The sequence below is a fragment of the Manis javanica genome, chromosome 9 (assembly GCF_040802235.1).
Source record: "Manis javanica isolate MJ-LG chromosome 9, MJ_LKY, whole genome shotgun sequence".
Lineage (NCBI taxonomy): Eukaryota > Metazoa > Chordata > Mammalia > Pholidota > Manidae > Manis > Manis javanica.
Window position 1 is genome coordinate 67102185 of NC_133164.1, and position 20127 is coordinate 67122311.

Below are 20127 nucleotides of genomic sequence, written 5' to 3' on the forward strand. Positions count from 1 at the left end.
CTATGCCTGGCAGAAAATGACTCTTCCTGAATTTTTGTATGAATTCTGGGTAAACCTCCACTATCTCAAAAAAGCCTTGAAGTTCTTTTTAATATTAATAATTCCATGTTATAACATTTAAAGGTCCCTAAATATGGATAAATAAAAACACTGTATAATTACAGGTATTGATTGTTGCAGACTGACAAATAATTTAAAAAATTTTGAAATCGTATGTATTCTAGGGCAAATACAGAGGAAGGCCACACTTGTTTTTAACTTTTTTTCTCTTAAGTTAGAAAATAATGTCTAAGTCCATACATGGTTTTGTCAATGGGCATACTATTCCTATCAACATAAAAACTTGCTTTAAGAAGTAGAGATTTTAAAATAATTTGAACTTCATGAAATTTATTTCATAAATGTACTTCACACATTTGTTTTTATAATGCTTCTTATACACTTCATCCATTATATATTTGAAAGTAGTTATTATTATATTTTAGTGATAAGGATTTGAAGCCAAGTGTGATTTTTATTTTTTATACAACACTATGCTTTCAAAGAGTTCTTGAAAATTATGCTCATTTAATTTTGTTCAGATTTACAGAATACACAAAGATCTATCTTTTCTCAGTAATGCTTTTTCCTACTTTTTTTTTTTCACTACATATGTAAAAAGACAAATGCAGTGTCTGGCCAAATGCATGTTCCTTTAGATTTATCAGAAAAGCAGAAAAAAGAGACCAGAGGTATGTAGCAATATACATAGCTTACCCTACATACATTACCCTAATCTAATTGAGGATTTTTCAACTAGTACAAGACTTTTATAATTAACACATCACAAAAATGAGTTAGCTTTGCTTTTCTATAGTAAAAAATCCTCAACATCTATTGTGAATATTTTCAAAATAACAGCATATTCAATATTCTAAAAGCAAACAAATGCATAGATATCTATAAAATATTTCTAATAAACTCAGCAATTAAGAATTGAGACAATGAAGAGCTTAGTAAAGTTAAGGAAGTATTTAACAAAGTTCACAGAATCAAGTTTCACCTATTTTGGTGTTCACATGGAATTTCTTCACATGAAGTAGTTTGAGATCTGAATCAAGATATAGAAAATTTAATTGTATATTTTCCTAACTATAGATTTCATTATAGAAGAGCAATTCATAAGGATTCACTTGACAATTCATTACCTATAATTAGCTTATATGAAATAATCCATAAAATACAATGCTTTATTAACAAGCTAAATTTATATACAGTTCAGTGGAGTTTCATAAATTTCATCAATCATACAAGTACTATTTAATTTGAAGTGTAAACAAATGACTTTGAATTTCCCAAATAACTCAAAAGACAGTCTTAGTTCCTCTGTGAAAGAAAATTTAATGATATTTGAAAACATTTTAAGTAGCCAAAACTGCTTAATACAAATTCACTTCCCACATGTCCTAACTCCGGTGATGCTTTCAGAGTCTCTTCTCTTGCTGACCAAGGAACCTTCCTTTGGCCTTTAATTGTACTTCATGTTCAGATATAAACTCTCTTAATATTTAAGCAAATTTAAGAAATATGAAGATATAAACAAACATGTAAGTTAATGCTTGGCTAATGATTTTTCATTTCTCAGAAAACATTCGGTGCCTACACTGAACAATATAGCTCAGCATGATATTATGACATATTTCCAAATTTTTCATATTATATTTAATAACCTCCAAACTGGTTTCATTGTCAGAGTAATATATACATAAGGCAATAGAAATTGCATTACTCCCCCAAAAATTGCTTTGCTCACAATGGCTATAAAAATCATAAATTTGGACACTTTATAAAATAAAATCTTGCTTATTAAAATGACTTTTTTATTCCCCTCTAATATACAATGTCATATTAAGAAGTACCTTTAATTAAACACTATAACTGAGAATAAGGAGACAAATCACAGATTAAAAAAAATACACCACTTATTTTTTTTCAACTAACTAGGTAATAGATTAAAAACAGTTTTTGTCAGAATAAAAAATTTCTGTGTGATATACACTGCTATTATAAATTTATAGAGTTTGGCACAAAGACTTAAAATATTATTTAAATATGTGGCTTCTTTCTAAATTAAGGAAATATAATAGCTTATTAAAATATTATATATTCAAAATAATTTATGACCTCATATGTTCATTGGTTTATCCATCATTGAACAAATGTTTAGCAAATGTTGCTTTAATAAATTTATATTTTTTAACATATACATGCCAGACACTCTGTTTCTGATTTTCCATTTTCTTAGAGCAATTGCTCATGTAGATTGAATATTAAGTTCCAGTATGGATGGTCATTCAACTTTTAGCTTATTAAAGGGCTAAGCACTGCAGATCAAAGTTGCAAGTCTGATGTCTGCCTCGCTTGTCCACACATGCTTGAACATGGTGGGTCTGTGTCAAACTAGAGAGTGGGTGTTCTTGCCAAGCTATTTATATTTTAAAAAGGTAATAGTGCGTCACAGAGAACAATCAAAACATATCTGTGAGTCTAAGTCAGCCCATGGGTGACAAGGCTCCAGGTCTTTCACGGAAACCCTCCCATAGGATCCTCATAAAATCTCTGTGGCTCAGATTGCTGTGAGCTTGTTCTGGCCCACGTCTTTCCAGCGATCCCAGAAGCCGTAGGAACCTGATAACACATCCACATGGGCAGAGCCCCCGGACCGAGTTCTGAAGGCTCCAGAAAGAGAGCAGTCCTCGGAGCACCTCCTCAGGGCACAAAGCTTGGTGAGAAATGAGCTCTGATTCAGCAAATGGAGGGCTGCACCAAAGAACAGTTAACAATCCTTCAGGACACAGCACTCAGGTGGAGGAAACATTTCTGTGACCAAAGACCATATTTCTAAAAGCATAATTCTCCCCAGGTTTTTGAAGAAAATATTCAATTTTTACCTAAAATAAAAATTCATTTTTCATTAGCCTCCACAATCCCCTGCTCTCCCACATCTTTTCCATAGCGTACAAAGTAACGTTAGTTTTCAAACATAAGGTGCAAGAAAGCACATAGCACAGTGCAGGAGAGGGTAAAATATACATGCATATAAAAGAAAATCAACAACTGAAGCTTTTATTTCTAGAGAACATGGAAGTTATACCAATGAGGAGAATTTAGGAGAGCTTTGTATTTATAGTACCCTTACCTAATGACTCAAACGACCTCCAGTGAACAAACTCATTAGAGATGCTATCATTTTACATTCAATAAACTCCTACATATGCATTTGAAGACGTTACTGTATTAAAATGCACATTTATTTCTTTACACATGTCCTTGCTAGCGTCCTAAATTTGGGTTCCAGATGATCTAGAAACTCAAGCCCCTCTTCTTCCTGCCGATCACTGCAGCAGCCTATCGAGCCAGCCACAGACCCTTTTCCTTCATAGTCGTAGGAACGGACATAGTCTTCAGAACGCTTGTACTCATCTTGTCCACACAGATACACCTTCTGTATTGAAGAAAAGCACATTTTATTATTTTTTTAAAAACACCTAAACATATTAGCATAAAAATAATGTCTTTGATTTACCTTTTACTGTTTAATTTTTAATCAGTGTGTGTCCTCTAATGGATTCCTACATATAAAAAATGCACATGATTGGTCTGTATTATATTCATTCTTAAAATAGAGCAAATATATAAATGCTCCTAGGGAGCACATTTACAAAAACAAAAGCTTATTATATCACACAAGTTCCATATAATATCACATAAGTAACTTAGCAATTTCCCATTTGAACATAATATTTGTATAGTTGAAATGAATCTCTGTAGCTTCTTATTTGGGGAAAACGAATATATGCTATGATTCTTATGTTTATACACTATTACCTAACTATAATGGTGTAATATATTAAACTGGCTACTATTAACCTGTATTGATTAATCCAAACACAAAACAAGGAACTAAGACCCAAAATTTAAGCTTAACAGTCTATCTGGTTGATGGTGATAGCCAGGACTTCATAACACACAGAGGATTCAACACACTAAAAAATGTCCATATTTTATGATCTGTGCACTATGCTGTTTCAAATAATTCACTCCAGGAAATTTTCCTGGAAATTTTTAGGGAAGAAGGCTTCTTATACTTCCCAAACATGTCTATATATGCCACTCCCAGATAAAGTTTAGTAAACCTTATTTTAAAAACTGAACTTTAAAAGATCATTTTTCTCTTAGGGTTTGGAGCTGACATCCATATCCACGTTAAGTCAAGATTAAAAAGGCGATCAGTTGCAGGTCTATAAGGAGTAAGGCTTTGGGAAACCCTGAGTTATAAACACCGTTTAACTCTGTGAGCCCAGAGGCGCCGGCACTTACTTCGCCAAGCCGAGGCTGGGTGAAGCTGTGCCACTCGGTGTAGGCACACCTGCTGTCATCTGTCACTCCCTGACCTCCATCCTGGCAACATTCCACGGTCTGAGGTCCGCCTCCTTTGCTGGAATCCAGAGTGTAGCAACCTTTGATCATCTCAAAGTTTTGCTGTGTTTTGACTCCCTGACCACCGAGAGTGCCCACACACATGCTTGTGTCACAAATGTTGGATGTCTGGGTGGGGAGTCTGATATTTGCTTCCTAAAAATAAAGTTGGGGTTATAAAATCAGTGAATCAATTGATACCAACCATTTGCTTTCCTTTCTTTCCCACCCTAGGCAAACCACTTGACCGGCCGGGCCTCTCAGGTGCCCATACATAAAAAATCAGGATAGTAACAGTACCCGTATCATAGGTGCTATGGGTCACATTGTGCCCTCTCCCCTCTGCATATGTCCAAGTCCTGACTCCCAAGGCCTCAGAATGTGATCTGATTTGCATATAAGGTGGGATCACTATAGGTATAATTAGTTAGGGTGGGGCCCTAATCCAAAAGGGGAAATTTAGACACAGATGGGCACAGAGGAGAATGCCATATGAATTAGTTTTATGCTGCCAGAAGCTGGGAGAGAGGCCTGGAATAGATTCCACCCCAGCACTTTCACAGTGAGTATGGCCCTGCTTACACCTTGATCTCTAATTTCTAGCCTTCAGAACTGTGAGACAAGTTACTCAGTTTGTGGTACTTCATTATGGCAGGCTTCAGAAACTAACGTGGTAGAATTATGAAGTTTAAATGAATTAACACACGCAGGCACTTGGAGTTCTGCTTGGCACAGTAATTGCTCCGTATGCTATTGTGATTTCCATAATTTTGTAATAATCAACTGCCATCATTGGATCACCATACAACTCAAGGGAAAGTGAAATCTGATTTTACCGTCACTTCTTCTCCAGGCCCTTCAGTATTTGATACAATTAAATTTTGCTGGGCTACATCTGGAAAGCATTTTTTTACTGTTCTCTTAACAGTAACACAGAAAAGTGTGAACAGGATACCTAAAAAATAAAAATATTCAAGTAAAATAGTATTTTTTCATGCTGTTACATTACATCATTTGAATCATACTGTTATTTTTTATAGATTTCTTCACAGAACTTTAAAAATGTGTTCCATAAATTGAAGTCTCTCCGAGTCATAAAATTTGGAACAGAATGTTAACAAATGTATTGGCATATAAACCAGCTTTGTCCTAGTGAGATCGTGTTAGTGAGATTATGAAGCTAAAGGAGAAACAAATCGAGTAAAAGGGATGAAGTGAGCACAGTGTGTTCACAGGTCTCTTCCCAGGTCCAGTATTAACTTAATGTTTTATTTCCTCTCCACTGAAATAGTAACTTCCTTTGATTGAAATTAAAGCTCGTGTTATTGGTATTTAAAACTCCAGAGAGAGCACACTCAGAGGGCTTAGAACCACAGAACGAACAGCAGTAGGCATAAATACAAAGAAGAAAGGCAAGTACATAAAATTAATGTCTGACTTGGAAAGTGTCTGTCAAGTAATCTAGTGCTAAGGGGACCATCGGTGGTGCACCATGTGACTATTTGCCGCTCACTGGAGTTTAGGTGTCTGCTAAATCACTTCACTGATAGCATCGAACATAAACATCTGAGCAAATTTTGGAACTACTCTTCTCAGTAATTCTGTGCATTCACCACAGAACCTTGGCTGGTGGAAAGACTGTAATATTTTGTGTGAATGGGAATCTTAATATTCATCTTATCAAACCTCTTCATTTTACATACAGAAAAATGAACTTGAAGAAAAGGAAGTACTTTATCCAGTGTCTCACAGCTGCTTCTCTGAAAGTTACCTTAAATTTAATCTACTTTTACTGATGGGTTTTTTTCTTCTGTGACTCAGAAACCCAAGTCATATGGCAAATGCATGATTTCTAAAAGGACACATGTGCTGAAGGCTATAAATGTCATTGATATAAAGAACCACCATGTATTTTGAGAATATTAGAAAAAAACAACAAACACATTCTAGGTAATTACACTTACATAACAGCAATGCGGACCCCAATACCATGGCGAGAATAGCCCATCTTCCAAGTATCACGTTTGATGGCCTGAGATCTCTCACACCTTTCAGAGTCATCCTGCACTCAGAGGGAGTGGTACACTCGCACACTCTCACTGACAATACATGTTTTGCAGTCAAACCATGTCTGTCTTTTATTTGGATAGGTACAGGATAATAATTATAATCTAGATTTTGCCTTTGACGAAGAAAAGCAGTTCTACCTAAGGGGAAGAAAAAGACAGGACATTTCAACAGCAATATAATTGTAACTTAGTATTTTGGGGCCAGGGTGGGAAGGTAAAGAATTTAACTTAGAAGAAAAAGTCTAGTGGTTCATTTTTCTTTCTTAAAAAATGATTTAGATTTCTTAAAAAACCATGAAAATTGATACTACCCCACACTGATATTAGACTACACTTAATATGTTATTCACCCATTAAAATGGATTTGTGTGTTTCCTTAAAAGATAGTCATAAAAATAATCTAAACGTAACATAAATATATTATTCACTGCTTTAAGAAAGCAAAGTATTATCCTTTTTGGGAATCATAATATCCTAAAATAAATATTTATTATCACAAACAAAGGTGAAAATCAAGACCATCAGCCATCTCAAGTTCCTATGGATTAAAAACTTTATAAAATTACACACCGTCTTTTGATTCTATAGTCCACAGTTCGCTGGCAGAATTATCCAGAAAGAATTGAAAGGGTGGACCATTCTCAGGTCCATCCAGATCTTCGGGTTCCAGAATAACAAAATCACTATTTTGCTGACAAATTGTCAAGTCTCTTTGAATTTGTGGTGGGTGATCATTATAATCTTCTATGAGAACCATTAATGTCCCAGTGCAGGATCTTCCATCTAAGAAATATTTAAGAATAGGGCACTTAAAAGTTTATTTTCGACCATCTCTTTGATACCCAGTTGACATCTGCTCTCTACAAGCTGTCTGAATTTGAATTTCACATGCCTTCTGGATCCTAGACATGACTGCTACACATAGAGAAGAGTGACCTGTCACTTCCTTGAAGGCTGATGGCTGGATCAGATGATATCTTGAGGTGTTTTTTAAAACTTAAAGATATAAGACATGAATAACCAGTTGAAAATAAAATTGAGTCCTTATATCTTTCTCTGTGAAGAACATATATTCATACTCAAACTTTGAAAACTTTTCATCAAACCCATTAGGTTTTCCTATCTGTTTGGTACATTCCACTGCCACTTTTCCTCTTTGCCCTGAAAAAAAATCTTATCATCCTTATAGAATCCACTCAAATATCACCTCTCTGTAAAACTTGCTATGACTTCTCTGGACAATATTCTCCTTTGATTTCTCAGAACACTTGGCTCATCAGTGGCTCACACACTGAACTGCGAGTATGTTCATCCTGAAAGCAAAGTCATGTTCATCTAAAACTAAAAGCCTAGACATCTGCCTAGTATTTGTTGGCTAATTTAAGGTAAACCCTAATACTAGCACGTTGAACTTAATGACTTACTATGTTTATACTCTGAGAGAAACTGAGTTGTGTAAACCATAAAAATAAGTTTGTATCCCACCCTGATTCAGTTTGTATGTTCCTACGAATAGGGACTCCAATTTGTCTCTGCATGGCCGCTATTACTGGCCTAATGCTTCACACATAAGTCACAATAAATATTTTTAGTCAAAATACTGTTAAAAGGATAATGAAGTATTTATTATTTGTGTTTGAGAGATAATAAAATTCTGGAAACATGTTCAAATCTTACCGTTTGTGATGAAATAATAAACTAAAATAAACAGTAAACATTCGAAATCAAACAAAAATAACATGATATTTCTAATTTTTTTGCTTTGAATGTTGTACTAAATTTTGGAGCATGTACATTGCATTTATCATAAATAGTACTATAGATCATATGCAAATATAATCCATTTTCTCTTTTCAGTTTGAAATAACACATAAGCCATAGCATGTAGCATATTGCAGTGAATTTTTTTCTGTTGAGTAACTACAAAATTAATTTATTAACAGTGACTTTCAAATTCATTATTTATAAAAGGTAACTACTGCATATACCTATTTAAAAATTATTCTATCTGAACAAGTTTTACAAAGCTAGACATAAAAGAAGGATGCAGTTCTTGTAAGAAACCCCTAATAGCACATAAATATTTTGAGACTGGCAGAAATTTGTCAGTAAGTAAGAATACAAATGACAACTTCAAAATCAGCACACTAAGAAAGGAGTAAGTAAGGGGAAAAGAAACTCTTTTTAATTAAAAAAAAATGTAGTTACAGGCATTACAGTGTGAACCAACATGTGGGCTATGACTTCATTTTTTAAAAAATTTAAGCAGAAAGTCATTTCTCTTCATGGAACAATAGACAGAAATCACACTTTAAAGACCTAAAAAAGAAGTAGGGCGGCCATCCAGAAACAAATCAAGACTCATTTAATCCCATATTCAGCCAACATTTATCACATAAATTATTCTTTTCCATCATAGTCTTGGTTTTAAGCATGTTGTTAAAAAATGGAATGGCTGAAATTGTTAAAATGGATCATAGTCAAAACTACAGGTGAAATAAAGTCCTACAAGTCTTCTAAAATCACAAAAGACTGACTCCGTGCAAAGAACTCTTTAATTGATTGTTAGAAAACTTTTTGGTTCTTTCTTCTCAAGCTAAAATATGCCTCCTAGTAATTTCCAACAATTTATTCATGATCTTTTTGGACTATATACATGAAACCTTCACCTCTTCCATATGACAACCCTTAAATATTTATTTTAAGAAAATTCTTTTTACAGCTAAATATAACAAAACATTTTGTAAACTTTCAAACTCAATTTTCTATATTAAAACTAACCAATTCAAAAACTAATCATGCACCTAGAAATGAAAAACTCTTGGTAGTGAAATTCATAACTGAAATGGAGATGCATGGGACTTACAACAGAGAAATAACAAGTGTCAGCCCTTGTACTAGGCAAGCATATACCAGAGCCTTTGCAAGATGCTTGGTAAAGGGGTGGCTTAGCAAAGAAAAAGAGCCCTTATAAGAAATCTGAGTTGACAATCAATCTAGTTAGAGGAACAAAGTATGCACGAGGAACAGTGTCACACCCTTTCATAAAGAAAACACTTCACCTGTGATAATGGGCATATTATTCCCGGGAAGGAGGGCTTAAGAGGACCTGGACACAGACGGGTAGAAACAGTCACATTAACCATTAACTTGAAGAAGTTACAGGGCCTGAATTTCAGACAGGAGGGACAGTGCTAGTCTAAGCAGAGGGTGTATAAAGCCATGCTTTCTGGAGTAACAACAGGGAAACCAGCCTGACTGACAAGGAAATTCGTGCAAGAAATACAAGGAAGGCAACTGGAGTCTGATAAAGGTAGAATAATATCTAGGTCATCATCTTGAAATATTTATGAGCATCAAACTAAATGTTCATGTGGAAATATAAGTAATTACTTAAATATTTTGCCCTTAGAAGTATTTATTAATGAATCAAAGATCAAACAAAATCTTTCATGTCACCATATGGTCGTCCATTAAAATTTATAACATCCTTATCTTTACCTAATATCTTTACTTCCAGAGCAACTCCCAGATTATCTGCACCTGGGATAGATTCATACAGTTTACATTTGGCGTTTAATTCTTTACACTATGGTCACTGTATTTACAGACATAGTCTTTGAGCACCAAAGGGCAAAGCTAATTTCTTATTTTTCTGTTCTCCATATTTTCCTTCTGTCCAAATAGTATTTCATTTTCCTATCACAGAGCTTCCACATTTCTGAGAAATTTTGCTTTCCTCTAGACAGCTCTTAACTGACTTCCCTTCCCTTCTACACATTTTCTTAAGATGAAAGTCATCATTACCACAGAACCTCTTACAAGAATATAATAATCCTATAATAATTGATATCATGTGAAAAGTTGACCTTGTTTTATGTTTCCTTGGTAACTTACCTAGTACTTGGAATTTACTAGACAATTAAAATTTGTGGAATAAATAAGTAAACATAAATCCTTGTTTGACATCTTATATGTGTTCTTGAACCATTCAGACTTCACTTTTACTCACATAGGAAGAGCAAATCACCCAAGATTACAGAGTAATGGCTACCTTACACTTCTCAGCTAATGTTTTCCCCATTGATTTTTCTACCTACATTGAAAGAACTATTTTCAAAGTTCGTGAGAGGGGCATCAAGGGGTAGGGAAGATAATACACAGAGGGTTAAGTAAAGATATTCCCATTTAGGTTTTCTTTCAGGTTTTCAAACTTAAGTGCTTTTGACTAATGGGGATAGTATTTTGAAATTGCTTAGTCACTGGTGTTTCCACCCTAAGGCAAAGGGAGGGAACCCTGAGTGTGGAAGAGAAAACCTGAGTGGGGAGATCTGTGAGAACGGGTTCATCCTCCCCCGCAAGCTGTAAGCAGCTGGCATCTTCCTCAGTTAGCCTCTGTGTCCTATCAGAGAATCCTCTTTTAATGGACATGGCTTTTATTGCAAAGCTATAGGGTAAAAGTAGGGTTATAGTATGTGAGAAAACGTTTGTCTTTATTTTATTATCAGACATCAAAGGGCAAAATGAATAACCATGAACCATGTCATGACTTACTCTCAGCTTTTGTTCATTGCCTGGGATTTGATACGTATTTGTTCACACACTCATACATTCCTTCTAAAGAAATTCAGTGATTCTGTAAAGACCACAGCACTGCTGTATCAGCTTCTTTGTTTTGAATTTACAGCATATAAATGTATTTAACCATGAAAATAATGGAAACCGTCTTGGATTAGGCAGATAGTCAAATGCATGGGCTGTCACAAAAGTCGAAGTTCTTTCGTCTTCATTATTTATGGAAATTTACCCCAAATGAGTGAGTGTAGAATTGGAATGATAGAATGTGATATTATAACTTCTCTTTATATTTTTAACATCTTCTTTTAATATCTTTTTGTGTGTATTTTTGCAGGGTGGTACATTAGCCTAGTAGTACATGTATATACATAAACATACTAGTAAATGTATGAAGGTGGTTGGGTGCTGGCCTCAACCTACGGAACCAATATTGTGGCTGGATTGCCCCTGTGGGTCTTATGTTGATTGCAGGATGCCCTCAGCCATAACCATCAGGAAATTTAGACTGGAACAAAGTGTTGTATTACTTACAAATCCTGGAAATGACAGCATCCCTGGAGACACACAGCTTGGTTGTGGGAGGGATGTGGGGGTTGGAAAGAAAGCCTGGGGTTCTGCTTTTTTTTGGAATAAGAACGAGGGACTGGGGCTTCTCAGGCTCACTATTTATTGGTGAATTTGAAACCTAAGAGCAGAAATTGAAAGCACTGAAGGAGAAAAGACATGGGGCCCAGAGGTAAGTTATGGAAATCAACCAAGATCTCTGAAATGGAGGAGCCTGGAGGGCAGGGAGGGTGGCCTGGCTCTAGGTATAGTCTGGCTGGCCAGTGTTTATTCTGATAGCCATCTCTGCAGGGGATGCTGGGCAAGCAAAGTTTAATGAGGTACTTGAATTACATAAAGAAAAGCCAGCATCAAGGCTGACACTACATTAGTTCATATTCAGAGACAGTTCACTGCAGGACTGTCTGTTAAAGAGGGTTTTGGAATCACCACTTTATGACATTGGAAGGACATTTCTTCACAAGACAGGTTCTAGAATGAATGTTGGAGAAGGATAGCAAACCAAGGCAAAGGTTTGTTTCAGTCATCATTCAGTCATTTCTTTAGGAAATAGGATCATTTTTTCCCCCTTAAAAAAAAGGCTCAGAAGAAACCTACCTTGAACAAAATCATAAAAATCTAAGTATGTACTCCTGAAAAAAATGGAGAACCTCCACTTACAAGATGTCGCCTTGTCCAAGGCTTAGATCAAGTAATATGGACCTCAGAAGTTGAACTTTGGCCATTCGCCACCTCCTAGCTTTGCATTACTGATGCACTGGGGTCTAAATTGATGGTCTCCAATAAACTGAGCAATCATAAATGCAAACATTTTTTGCATTAAGTTTTTATCTGGAAACAAACAAATTTCACCCCAAGACTTCCTTAAAAATATATCCTATATTTATATTTTATTTCTAGAAAATTGCACTCACCTCCATCCATTGCAACCACAGAAACATTGTACTGGTCGTTTCGTACAAATTCTGATTCTCTATCTAGCACTTTTATAGTCCTCAAGTCACCAGTGTATTCGTTAATTTCAAACCAGTTACCGTCATCTCTTATCTTCTTATACCTAATTTTTAGAAATCAAATGCAGATGCTCAAAAAGTAGACATAATCTCAAAATGTCACTTTGAAAAATACACAGAACTTTCTTAAATTTGGAATCAATTTATATCACAATTAAAAATAAGGAACTTTTTGAAAAATACTTACCGTAAGCCTTCCCCGCTGTGCGTTTCTGGATCCAGGGCTTTGTATCCGAGGATTTCTTTGCCTATTGGGAAGCCATCTCGACTCTGAATAACTTTGACTGGTGGGTGGCATTCAGGACCCTCGTCACTGTCTTTAACAGTCACAGTGACAGTTGTAGTGCACATAGTAGGAGTTTGTGAGTTCGTTGCTTTAGAGAATTGTACTTCGTTAAGTACACCAATTTGTAAAACCACTTGGCGATTGACTTCATAGTTCAATGGCTGTTGAAGAAACGTACTTGAATCAGTTGAATATATATACTATATATAGAAGATGTATGAATCCAGTTTTAGCACAAAAAGGAATATTACTTTTGTATATAAAATGCTACTGAAGGTGCTCATGTAGTTAAATAGCAATTAGCTTCCTACAATAACAAATTAGCCGTTAGCTTCCTATAATAACAAGCACTATAAAATGCAAAATTGTGGATTTTTAGATTTAACCAATTTTTTTCACTTTTTTTCAGGAAGGCCCTGTCTACATGTTTTAAATTCATGTTTAAATATTAATAGAAATAGAAAGTAGATGTTTGAATAAATTCAGATAGACTATTGATTGTCATTACTTCAGTACTTGTCAGATGGCTCACACAGCGCCAACTCCCTCCAAGCAAAGGACATAAAATAATTGGAGAGATTCCTGAGACACAGACTCGGCTATAATGGAGCAGTTCGAGTGAACGTCTGAACCAAAAATACACGCCTTTCTAGCAGCATCTTTTCAAAGCACATTATATTTGGGTTTGCTTAGCTCCTAATCCAAGTTCTCAGTCCTGAACTGAATAATTAGAAAGAATCCTGAAACAATAGTTAAATGATTAGAGAGTAAAAATCTATCAAGATAACCAAAAAGGGGAAACAAGGGAAAAGAAACACAAAAGCCCAGAGGAGAAGAAAGAAGGGAGTGGGGGGAAGGAGGGAAAGGAGCAGAAAGAAAGTGAGAAAAAGAATAGATAACATAATACAGGAATTTCCTGAAAAAATCTTTGAGGAAAGTACAGTCTGTGCATATAGTGTCTAAAAAAGCGCACACTGTCTCTAAGAGATGCGTGAGGGCAGGAGATGTGGCAGGACTCAGAAAGGAGCCGGATCCGGCTGCAGCGATCATGCTGAGAGCCAGTAAGTGCAGTTGATTTAAAAATCCTGAAACACTGCCAACCTCAGATATAAGGGATTCATGGGAATAGTTCCTGAATATTTAGTAAATAGTCATAAAACACAGAATAGAGAAGTAAAACTACAATTATGAGCATAAGAATCGAAAAGTCAAGAGGATGGATTGCATATAGTGACCCTTCCGTTTCTGTCTCTTGTGTCTATAAAAGAAGGGATTTGGATGAGTGAGTGTCTGAGACCCCTTCCAAGGCCAATATCCAATCACTAATTCACTATTTCTCTGCGGTAGTTTTCCTCATATATAAAACAATCAAATTTTACCTGCTATGCCTTTCCTCTGAGAGAGAAAATGAGGGTAAAATAACACCACCAAGACAATAGTTGTAATAACAAAGTTTATGTAAACAATGTAAATCATTTCAGCATGGCATTGCAATTCTCTGTCATATACATACAGGAGGAATTACTATGTATACACACACGTACATCAATGCGTGTATAGTACATATCAATGCCCAAGTGTAAGTTGGAATTTCTTAAAGATCTGTGCGATTATTGTTTTGTTTACCTTGAAGACACATAAGACTGCTTCATTGGTATTTGGGTCCGTGCTGATTTTGAAGTTTCCGTTTTCATTTCCCTGTAGGATCTTGTAAATAGCCTTTGAGTAAGGAGTGTTCGGCAAGTCGTGGTCATGAACCGTCATTCGTAAAATCTCAACGTCAATTCTATTTTCTTCTACTTCTGCAAAATACTGAAACAATGGCCTCTTATTATTATAAGTTCATAACTTCCATATGATTTTCTATAAAACTTATGTGGAAAGAGAAAGAATAAAGTGATACAAAATGTGCAATCATGTATTGGGAAGAATTCACAAATTTAATGCACAGCTTCTTTCTTTCCTTAATAAATTGCTTTTTCAAATTTTATCCATTCATCAAAGACTAATGTCTTAATTTCTCAGCTTCTTTGAAGTGATTTTCTTAATCATATAAGCCCTCAGATTTGTCTCTATACTGAATCTCTACAATAATTGCAGTCTATGATTTATTTACAGTCTATTTACAGTCGATATTTTTTAGACATAGCAAGTACCTAATAAATGCTTTTCATTAATATATGAAGCTTTCAATTTATAGATAATTATAAACCTACAATGATTTATTATTATAACCAGAAGACTTGTTATTAAGCCATTTTTAAAAAATTTATTTTTGATTCACTGGCAAACACTTTAAAGAAGAAGGTTTTCCTTTTTCGAGAAATTAAATCATAGTTTCCCATCCCATACCTAAAAAAAGAAGTATGGTTATGGAAGCACATGATATTAAAAGACTAAAAGAATTAGCAAATCAGAGACTTTCTAGAATGTAAAATGAATTTACAGAAGGATGACAATCTTAGGTCATGAGAGCATAAGAGATCTTGATTCTAATCCCAGTTTTTCTTCTTACATGGTCTGTATGTATGAGATCACAAGCCAGTTACTTAACTGACTTTCCATTTTCTCATATGAAATAGTGGGATAAAATGTATCTTTACAAGTTGTAGGAATTAATATAAAAATTGTCATAAAAAATGAATGTGCCTATCACTGCAGGCTTTCACTTCTTTGACTTGTACTCTTGTATAGATTAATTAAAAAAATGAAGATTACTCAATAAAACTTCAAAGAATAAGAACCATTTCCTGCAGACATCATCCTATACTGTATTTATTGTATTGTGTACTTTCTAAGTGGAAGTTTGCTCATACATGATACAGGAAGAGCCTGCAGATAGATGGTGGCGGACCAGCCTGTATGAGTGACTTCCCAGCAGAGCAGAAGATACAAAGCTAGTCCCATTTTCATGTTAAGTTGAAGTGCAAAGGATACCAGAGAGGGCCTCTTCTCCTTCAACCTAGATAAGGAATTTAAATCTAAGGAATCTGATACTGGAGCTTGGCCTCCAAGAAAACACTGAATACATTTATGGCCTCAAAGGCTAACAAGTTCTTAGATGGCCAAGAGAGTAGTTCTTTCCCCATAAGCCAGGAGAAATTGCTGCTTTAATTGTTTTTACAGAAATAGTATTTTCTGGCATTTGCTATTTCTAAGTGGTAACTACTAAAACCAAGATGTGTTAATTTCACAGAGCTACCAAATTCCAGATTTGTTTTTTGAAAAAATGAAAGAACTTGGTAAATGAGTACAGAGATATACTCACAGAATTTTGTGTAAAACATGGTGGATTGTCATTTTCATCCTCCAGCGAGATAGTAATCGTTCCTGTATTAAATAACCCAAAAGGTTGGCCCGCCATATCTCGCACTTCCATTATCAACTGGTATGTATCGCATTTCTGAAAAAAAGGGAAATGGAACATTGATGAACACTTCTATTTCCTTTATCTTGCAATTCTCATAGTCATTGCTCAGGTTTGGATTATTTTACAAATCCCCTTTTCTGATATATATTTCTTTCCCAAAAAAGCCATGGTAAGTACAAATATGGGACAAGAGATTGGTCAATTAGTACAATGGGAAGCTGTCTAACACAACATTTCAAAACGTGAAGCTATTTTCACAGCCACACATCAGGTTGAGTATGTGATCTTCAATGAGACCTCAACTACTACCTCTCGTCTGCCCCAAATCTCTGCAGGGACAAAGGACATCCCCAGAGCAGCACAGAGGCGGGCGTGGAGAGTCGCACGCAGCAGGCCTTGCTGCACTGCTCTGGGTATTCATTATGAGTGTAAACGTAGCTTAGGGGCTGGGAAATTAACTAATCAATCCAGTACTTCTCTGTCCAATAAAGGGGAAATTGTGGTGATGACGCCTGTGTCCGGGTGTATGGAGAAATGCTTCGGATGGTCTGGGATCTGCTGTAAGATTCTGAATTTCAGACGAGTATGCAGAGTGCCAGGTTCATCTAGGTCTATGGCAGTCACTTGTCCTATGGAAGTTCCTGTTTAGATGAATCCAATGTTGTCAGAAATTTTAAATGGCAATATGATTGAATTAAAAACAAAAATAAAATCAAACCATTACTGTATATTATTCTCTTTAAATCAAAGTAAGTTAATTTTACAGAAACATGGAGGAGTGTCTGAATGCTCGAATTCCAAAACTTTAAGCTCCCTTGACAGCAGCACTTCTGTTACGTGGCTGTTGTGAATGACATGATTTGTATTCTATGTATATGAGAACACCCACCCCACTCCTGATAACAATGATTCTCAAATTCTTCCCCCATCCACCACCTCAGTTTATGGGCCGTTTTCTCTGTGTATCTTGTTTCTTTTGGAGCCAAACTGATAATGTTAATTAGAGGAACAGCACAGCTTTGCAAAATAAGGACCTTATGCTTTTATATTTTAATAAAAGGGCTCAGTTTTTAATACACGCAAATAATTATTAATACACCTAAGACACGAACAGTATGCACCAGTCTGGGTATCATCTGGACAAGCTGTGCACCCAGGAATCAGAGTACTGGAAATGTTTGCCTTAGCAAACCACTTATTGTAGGAGAACAACATTCAACATACATATATAATGGCAGCAGAATGGTGGAGGCGTAAGAACCAATGTCTCTTGCAAATTTTTTTTCTTAATTTAGAATGTGACAGCCTTTTATATCCCTGGGTTTGCCTAAGGTCATAATGTTGGCTGCCTACAGCATCAAATCAGTTTAATTTTTTTTTATTTTGTTTGGAAAATATGCCAAAAAGCAATGTATATGTTGTTGTAAGTCAGATAAGCATTTCCAAGTCGTGATATATTTCTGGGTCCTTGAAAATATATTGAAACTTTGTAAAGATTCAAGTTACTTATTGCTTTATAAATGCATCTATAACACACATGTGTGTGGTCAGAATAGACAATGTAACCCATATTTGTCTATTACCCTATCATATTCATTGTGGATTAACCTAACAGTAACTTTATGTATCAGCTGCCTTCACCAGCTGTATAGGAAAATGAGCATAAAGAATTTGCCTTTGAAGAGTATATCATCTTATAAAACTATAAAGATGTATGTAGAATATCCTTGAAATTCAGTCATTTAAAAATGTTTTGCATAATTATGTTCTAAAACACTGAGGAATTCATTTGAAGCAAAAACCTAGTGTTTTCCAAAGAGGTGAACTTACCAGGTCGGCAATTTTCAAGTACTTTAAAGATAGTCACTTTGCTTTCAAAATAGGGGGCATTATCATTATCATCTTCAACTTTGAACAATAAGGGGAGTGGGTACTCCGGGGCATAGCCATCTGCAGTTGTTGCGTAGGCATAGAGCTGAAAGGCAAGTGGACACCATCAGCCTATTTTCAAAGGACCAGCAACATACCACATTAAACCAGCAGCTAGGGAAAGATGTAATGCCTAAAAAAGTCATCCACAGAAGTCTATGTAGTTCAGGATGTACGTGACAGGGCAACGACACAGTGTATGCCTGCCACATGGCTTCATTCCTGGTTCAGGTTCTCATTATTCTCCCACCAAATATGGGCACACTGGCTGCATGGTGCCGCTCTGTCACCTACGTTAACTGCATGCTGCTCTGCTTGTTGGAATGCACGTAGACCTCCCCCAGTTAGGCTAATATCAAGTATTTTTTAAAAGTTTATGAACAATGTGGTTCTATTTATTTACAGATTTGTATATACATATAAATACATAGCAACTATCTCTGAGTGATTCAATTGTGAATTCTTTTCTCTACTTAGCTGCATTTTCTCATTTTTCTATCATAAACATGTACTTCTTACACAATAAAAAATGCTCATAAAATCATATACACATTCTAAATTCCATTTCAAAATGATACATCTTGACCTTGACCAATGATATACCTTGATTTAATGTCCTTTCCCTTCCAACACCATCAAATTATTTCTCCATTCTTCCTTTGTTGTTAATGCATAGTAAATGTTCAATAAATGGTTGTGGAGTTGGACAGATTTCCTTCAATGACAGGACCAACTAAGCTTGCCCAAAGCAAACTCTTTTAACTCAGTTCCTCACTACAATGAGCTCTTCCTGATTTCCCGACTGTAGCCATCTTCCAAAATGAACCAGGATTAGAGCCCCAGGTATCTAACTCCCCACTCTTTCATCAGCCTTCTCAGTCAGTTGCCAAGTTCTAGTGATCACAGCATTTCTGGGTCCCTACCATCCACCATCTCATTTCTGTCCCCAAGGCCATTGTTCTCAGGTGACTCTAAATGTATCCTATGTGTTCTATTAATTCTTCTGGCATTGTTCTAACTGAACTTCTCCCATCTAGGCAGTGTTCAGGAGTTAGGCTCATTTTCATAATACACAATTGGAATCATGATACTCCCTGACCAGATCAGTGAGCTCTCACTGTGGTTCAAAGGAACCACAACATTCCTACTGTTGTGTTCAAAGGCAACATTCCATTTTCACTGCTTGTCCTAACCTGCAGAGAAAGGAATGAGCCTCCAGACTCAGGTGGGAGGTGCTAACACAACCATCCATGTTCTCTCTCTTCCCATATTACGTTTTACCAAACAACCCCCAGGTGGGCTTCTCCAGTAATAGAACATACTTTGATTTCCATCACTCTGATCGCTATATCTTATTTCTCAATAAATTCTGAACTCTGGAGAGGAATACAGGGGTGTATCACTCGCCACCATCACCACCACCATCACATCTGGATGTCACTATTCAGCCTTCCTAATAATCTCTCCCTTTGTTTCAAAATATTTGATATGAATTTGAAATGAATGTTTGCTATGAAGTCATATTTGATATCAATTTTCCTTTCTCTAAACTGCTGCCACTATGAGATTTTTAGATAGAAAACTGCAATTGTTTTATATCCCTCTTAAACTACAATTGTCCTCAGGGACAAAGCCTGAGACACTGACATTTGGGCGATTCTTCAATAAATAGCTTTTTCATTCAGTTCTGTCCAACATTCCCTTTTAGGAAGACAAACTATCCCTTAAGTTGTCTGCCTATAAAAAGTGTCATAAACATTTTATGGAATCACTTGTAATAAATGCTTCTATCTCATCACACTGGCATTAAAATATGTCCCTATCTAACCTAAGTCCATTCTGCTATAATTTATATACTAA

At 35.7% G+C, this 20127-nt stretch overlaps 1 protein-coding gene across 2 annotated transcripts in view; it reads right to left on the reverse strand.

Moving 5' to 3' along the window:
* Window positions 1-1208: 1208 nt before the first annotated feature.
* Window positions 1209-20127, reverse strand: part of DSC1 (desmocollin 1) — a 29103-nt gene continuing 10184 nt past the window's right edge. Inside the window, exons 6-17 of one of the 2 annotated variants that reach the window (XM_017656714.3) lie at window positions 18169-18313; window positions 16813-16979; window positions 16237-16371; window positions 14595-14780; window positions 12870-13129; window positions 12584-12726; window positions 7098-7310; window positions 6423-6665; window positions 5295-5413; window positions 4360-4614; window positions 3566-3611; window positions 1209-3484 (exon numbers count right to left, since the gene is read on the reverse strand). In XM_017656714.3, the coding sequence (XP_017512203.2) occupies window positions 3576-3611; window positions 4360-4614; window positions 5295-5413; window positions 6423-6665; window positions 7098-7310; window positions 12584-12726; window positions 12870-13129; window positions 14595-14780; window positions 16237-16371; window positions 16813-16979; window positions 18169-18313 (1902 nt within the window). In that variant the 3' untranslated portion in view covers window positions 1209-3484; window positions 3566-3575. The remainder of the gene's footprint in view (window positions 3485-3565; window positions 3612-4359; window positions 4615-5294; window positions 5414-6422; window positions 6666-7097; window positions 7311-12583; window positions 12727-12869; window positions 13130-14594; window positions 14781-16236; window positions 16372-16812; window positions 16980-18168; window positions 18314-20127) is intronic. The other variant, XM_017656713.3, reaches the window with a different exon arrangement.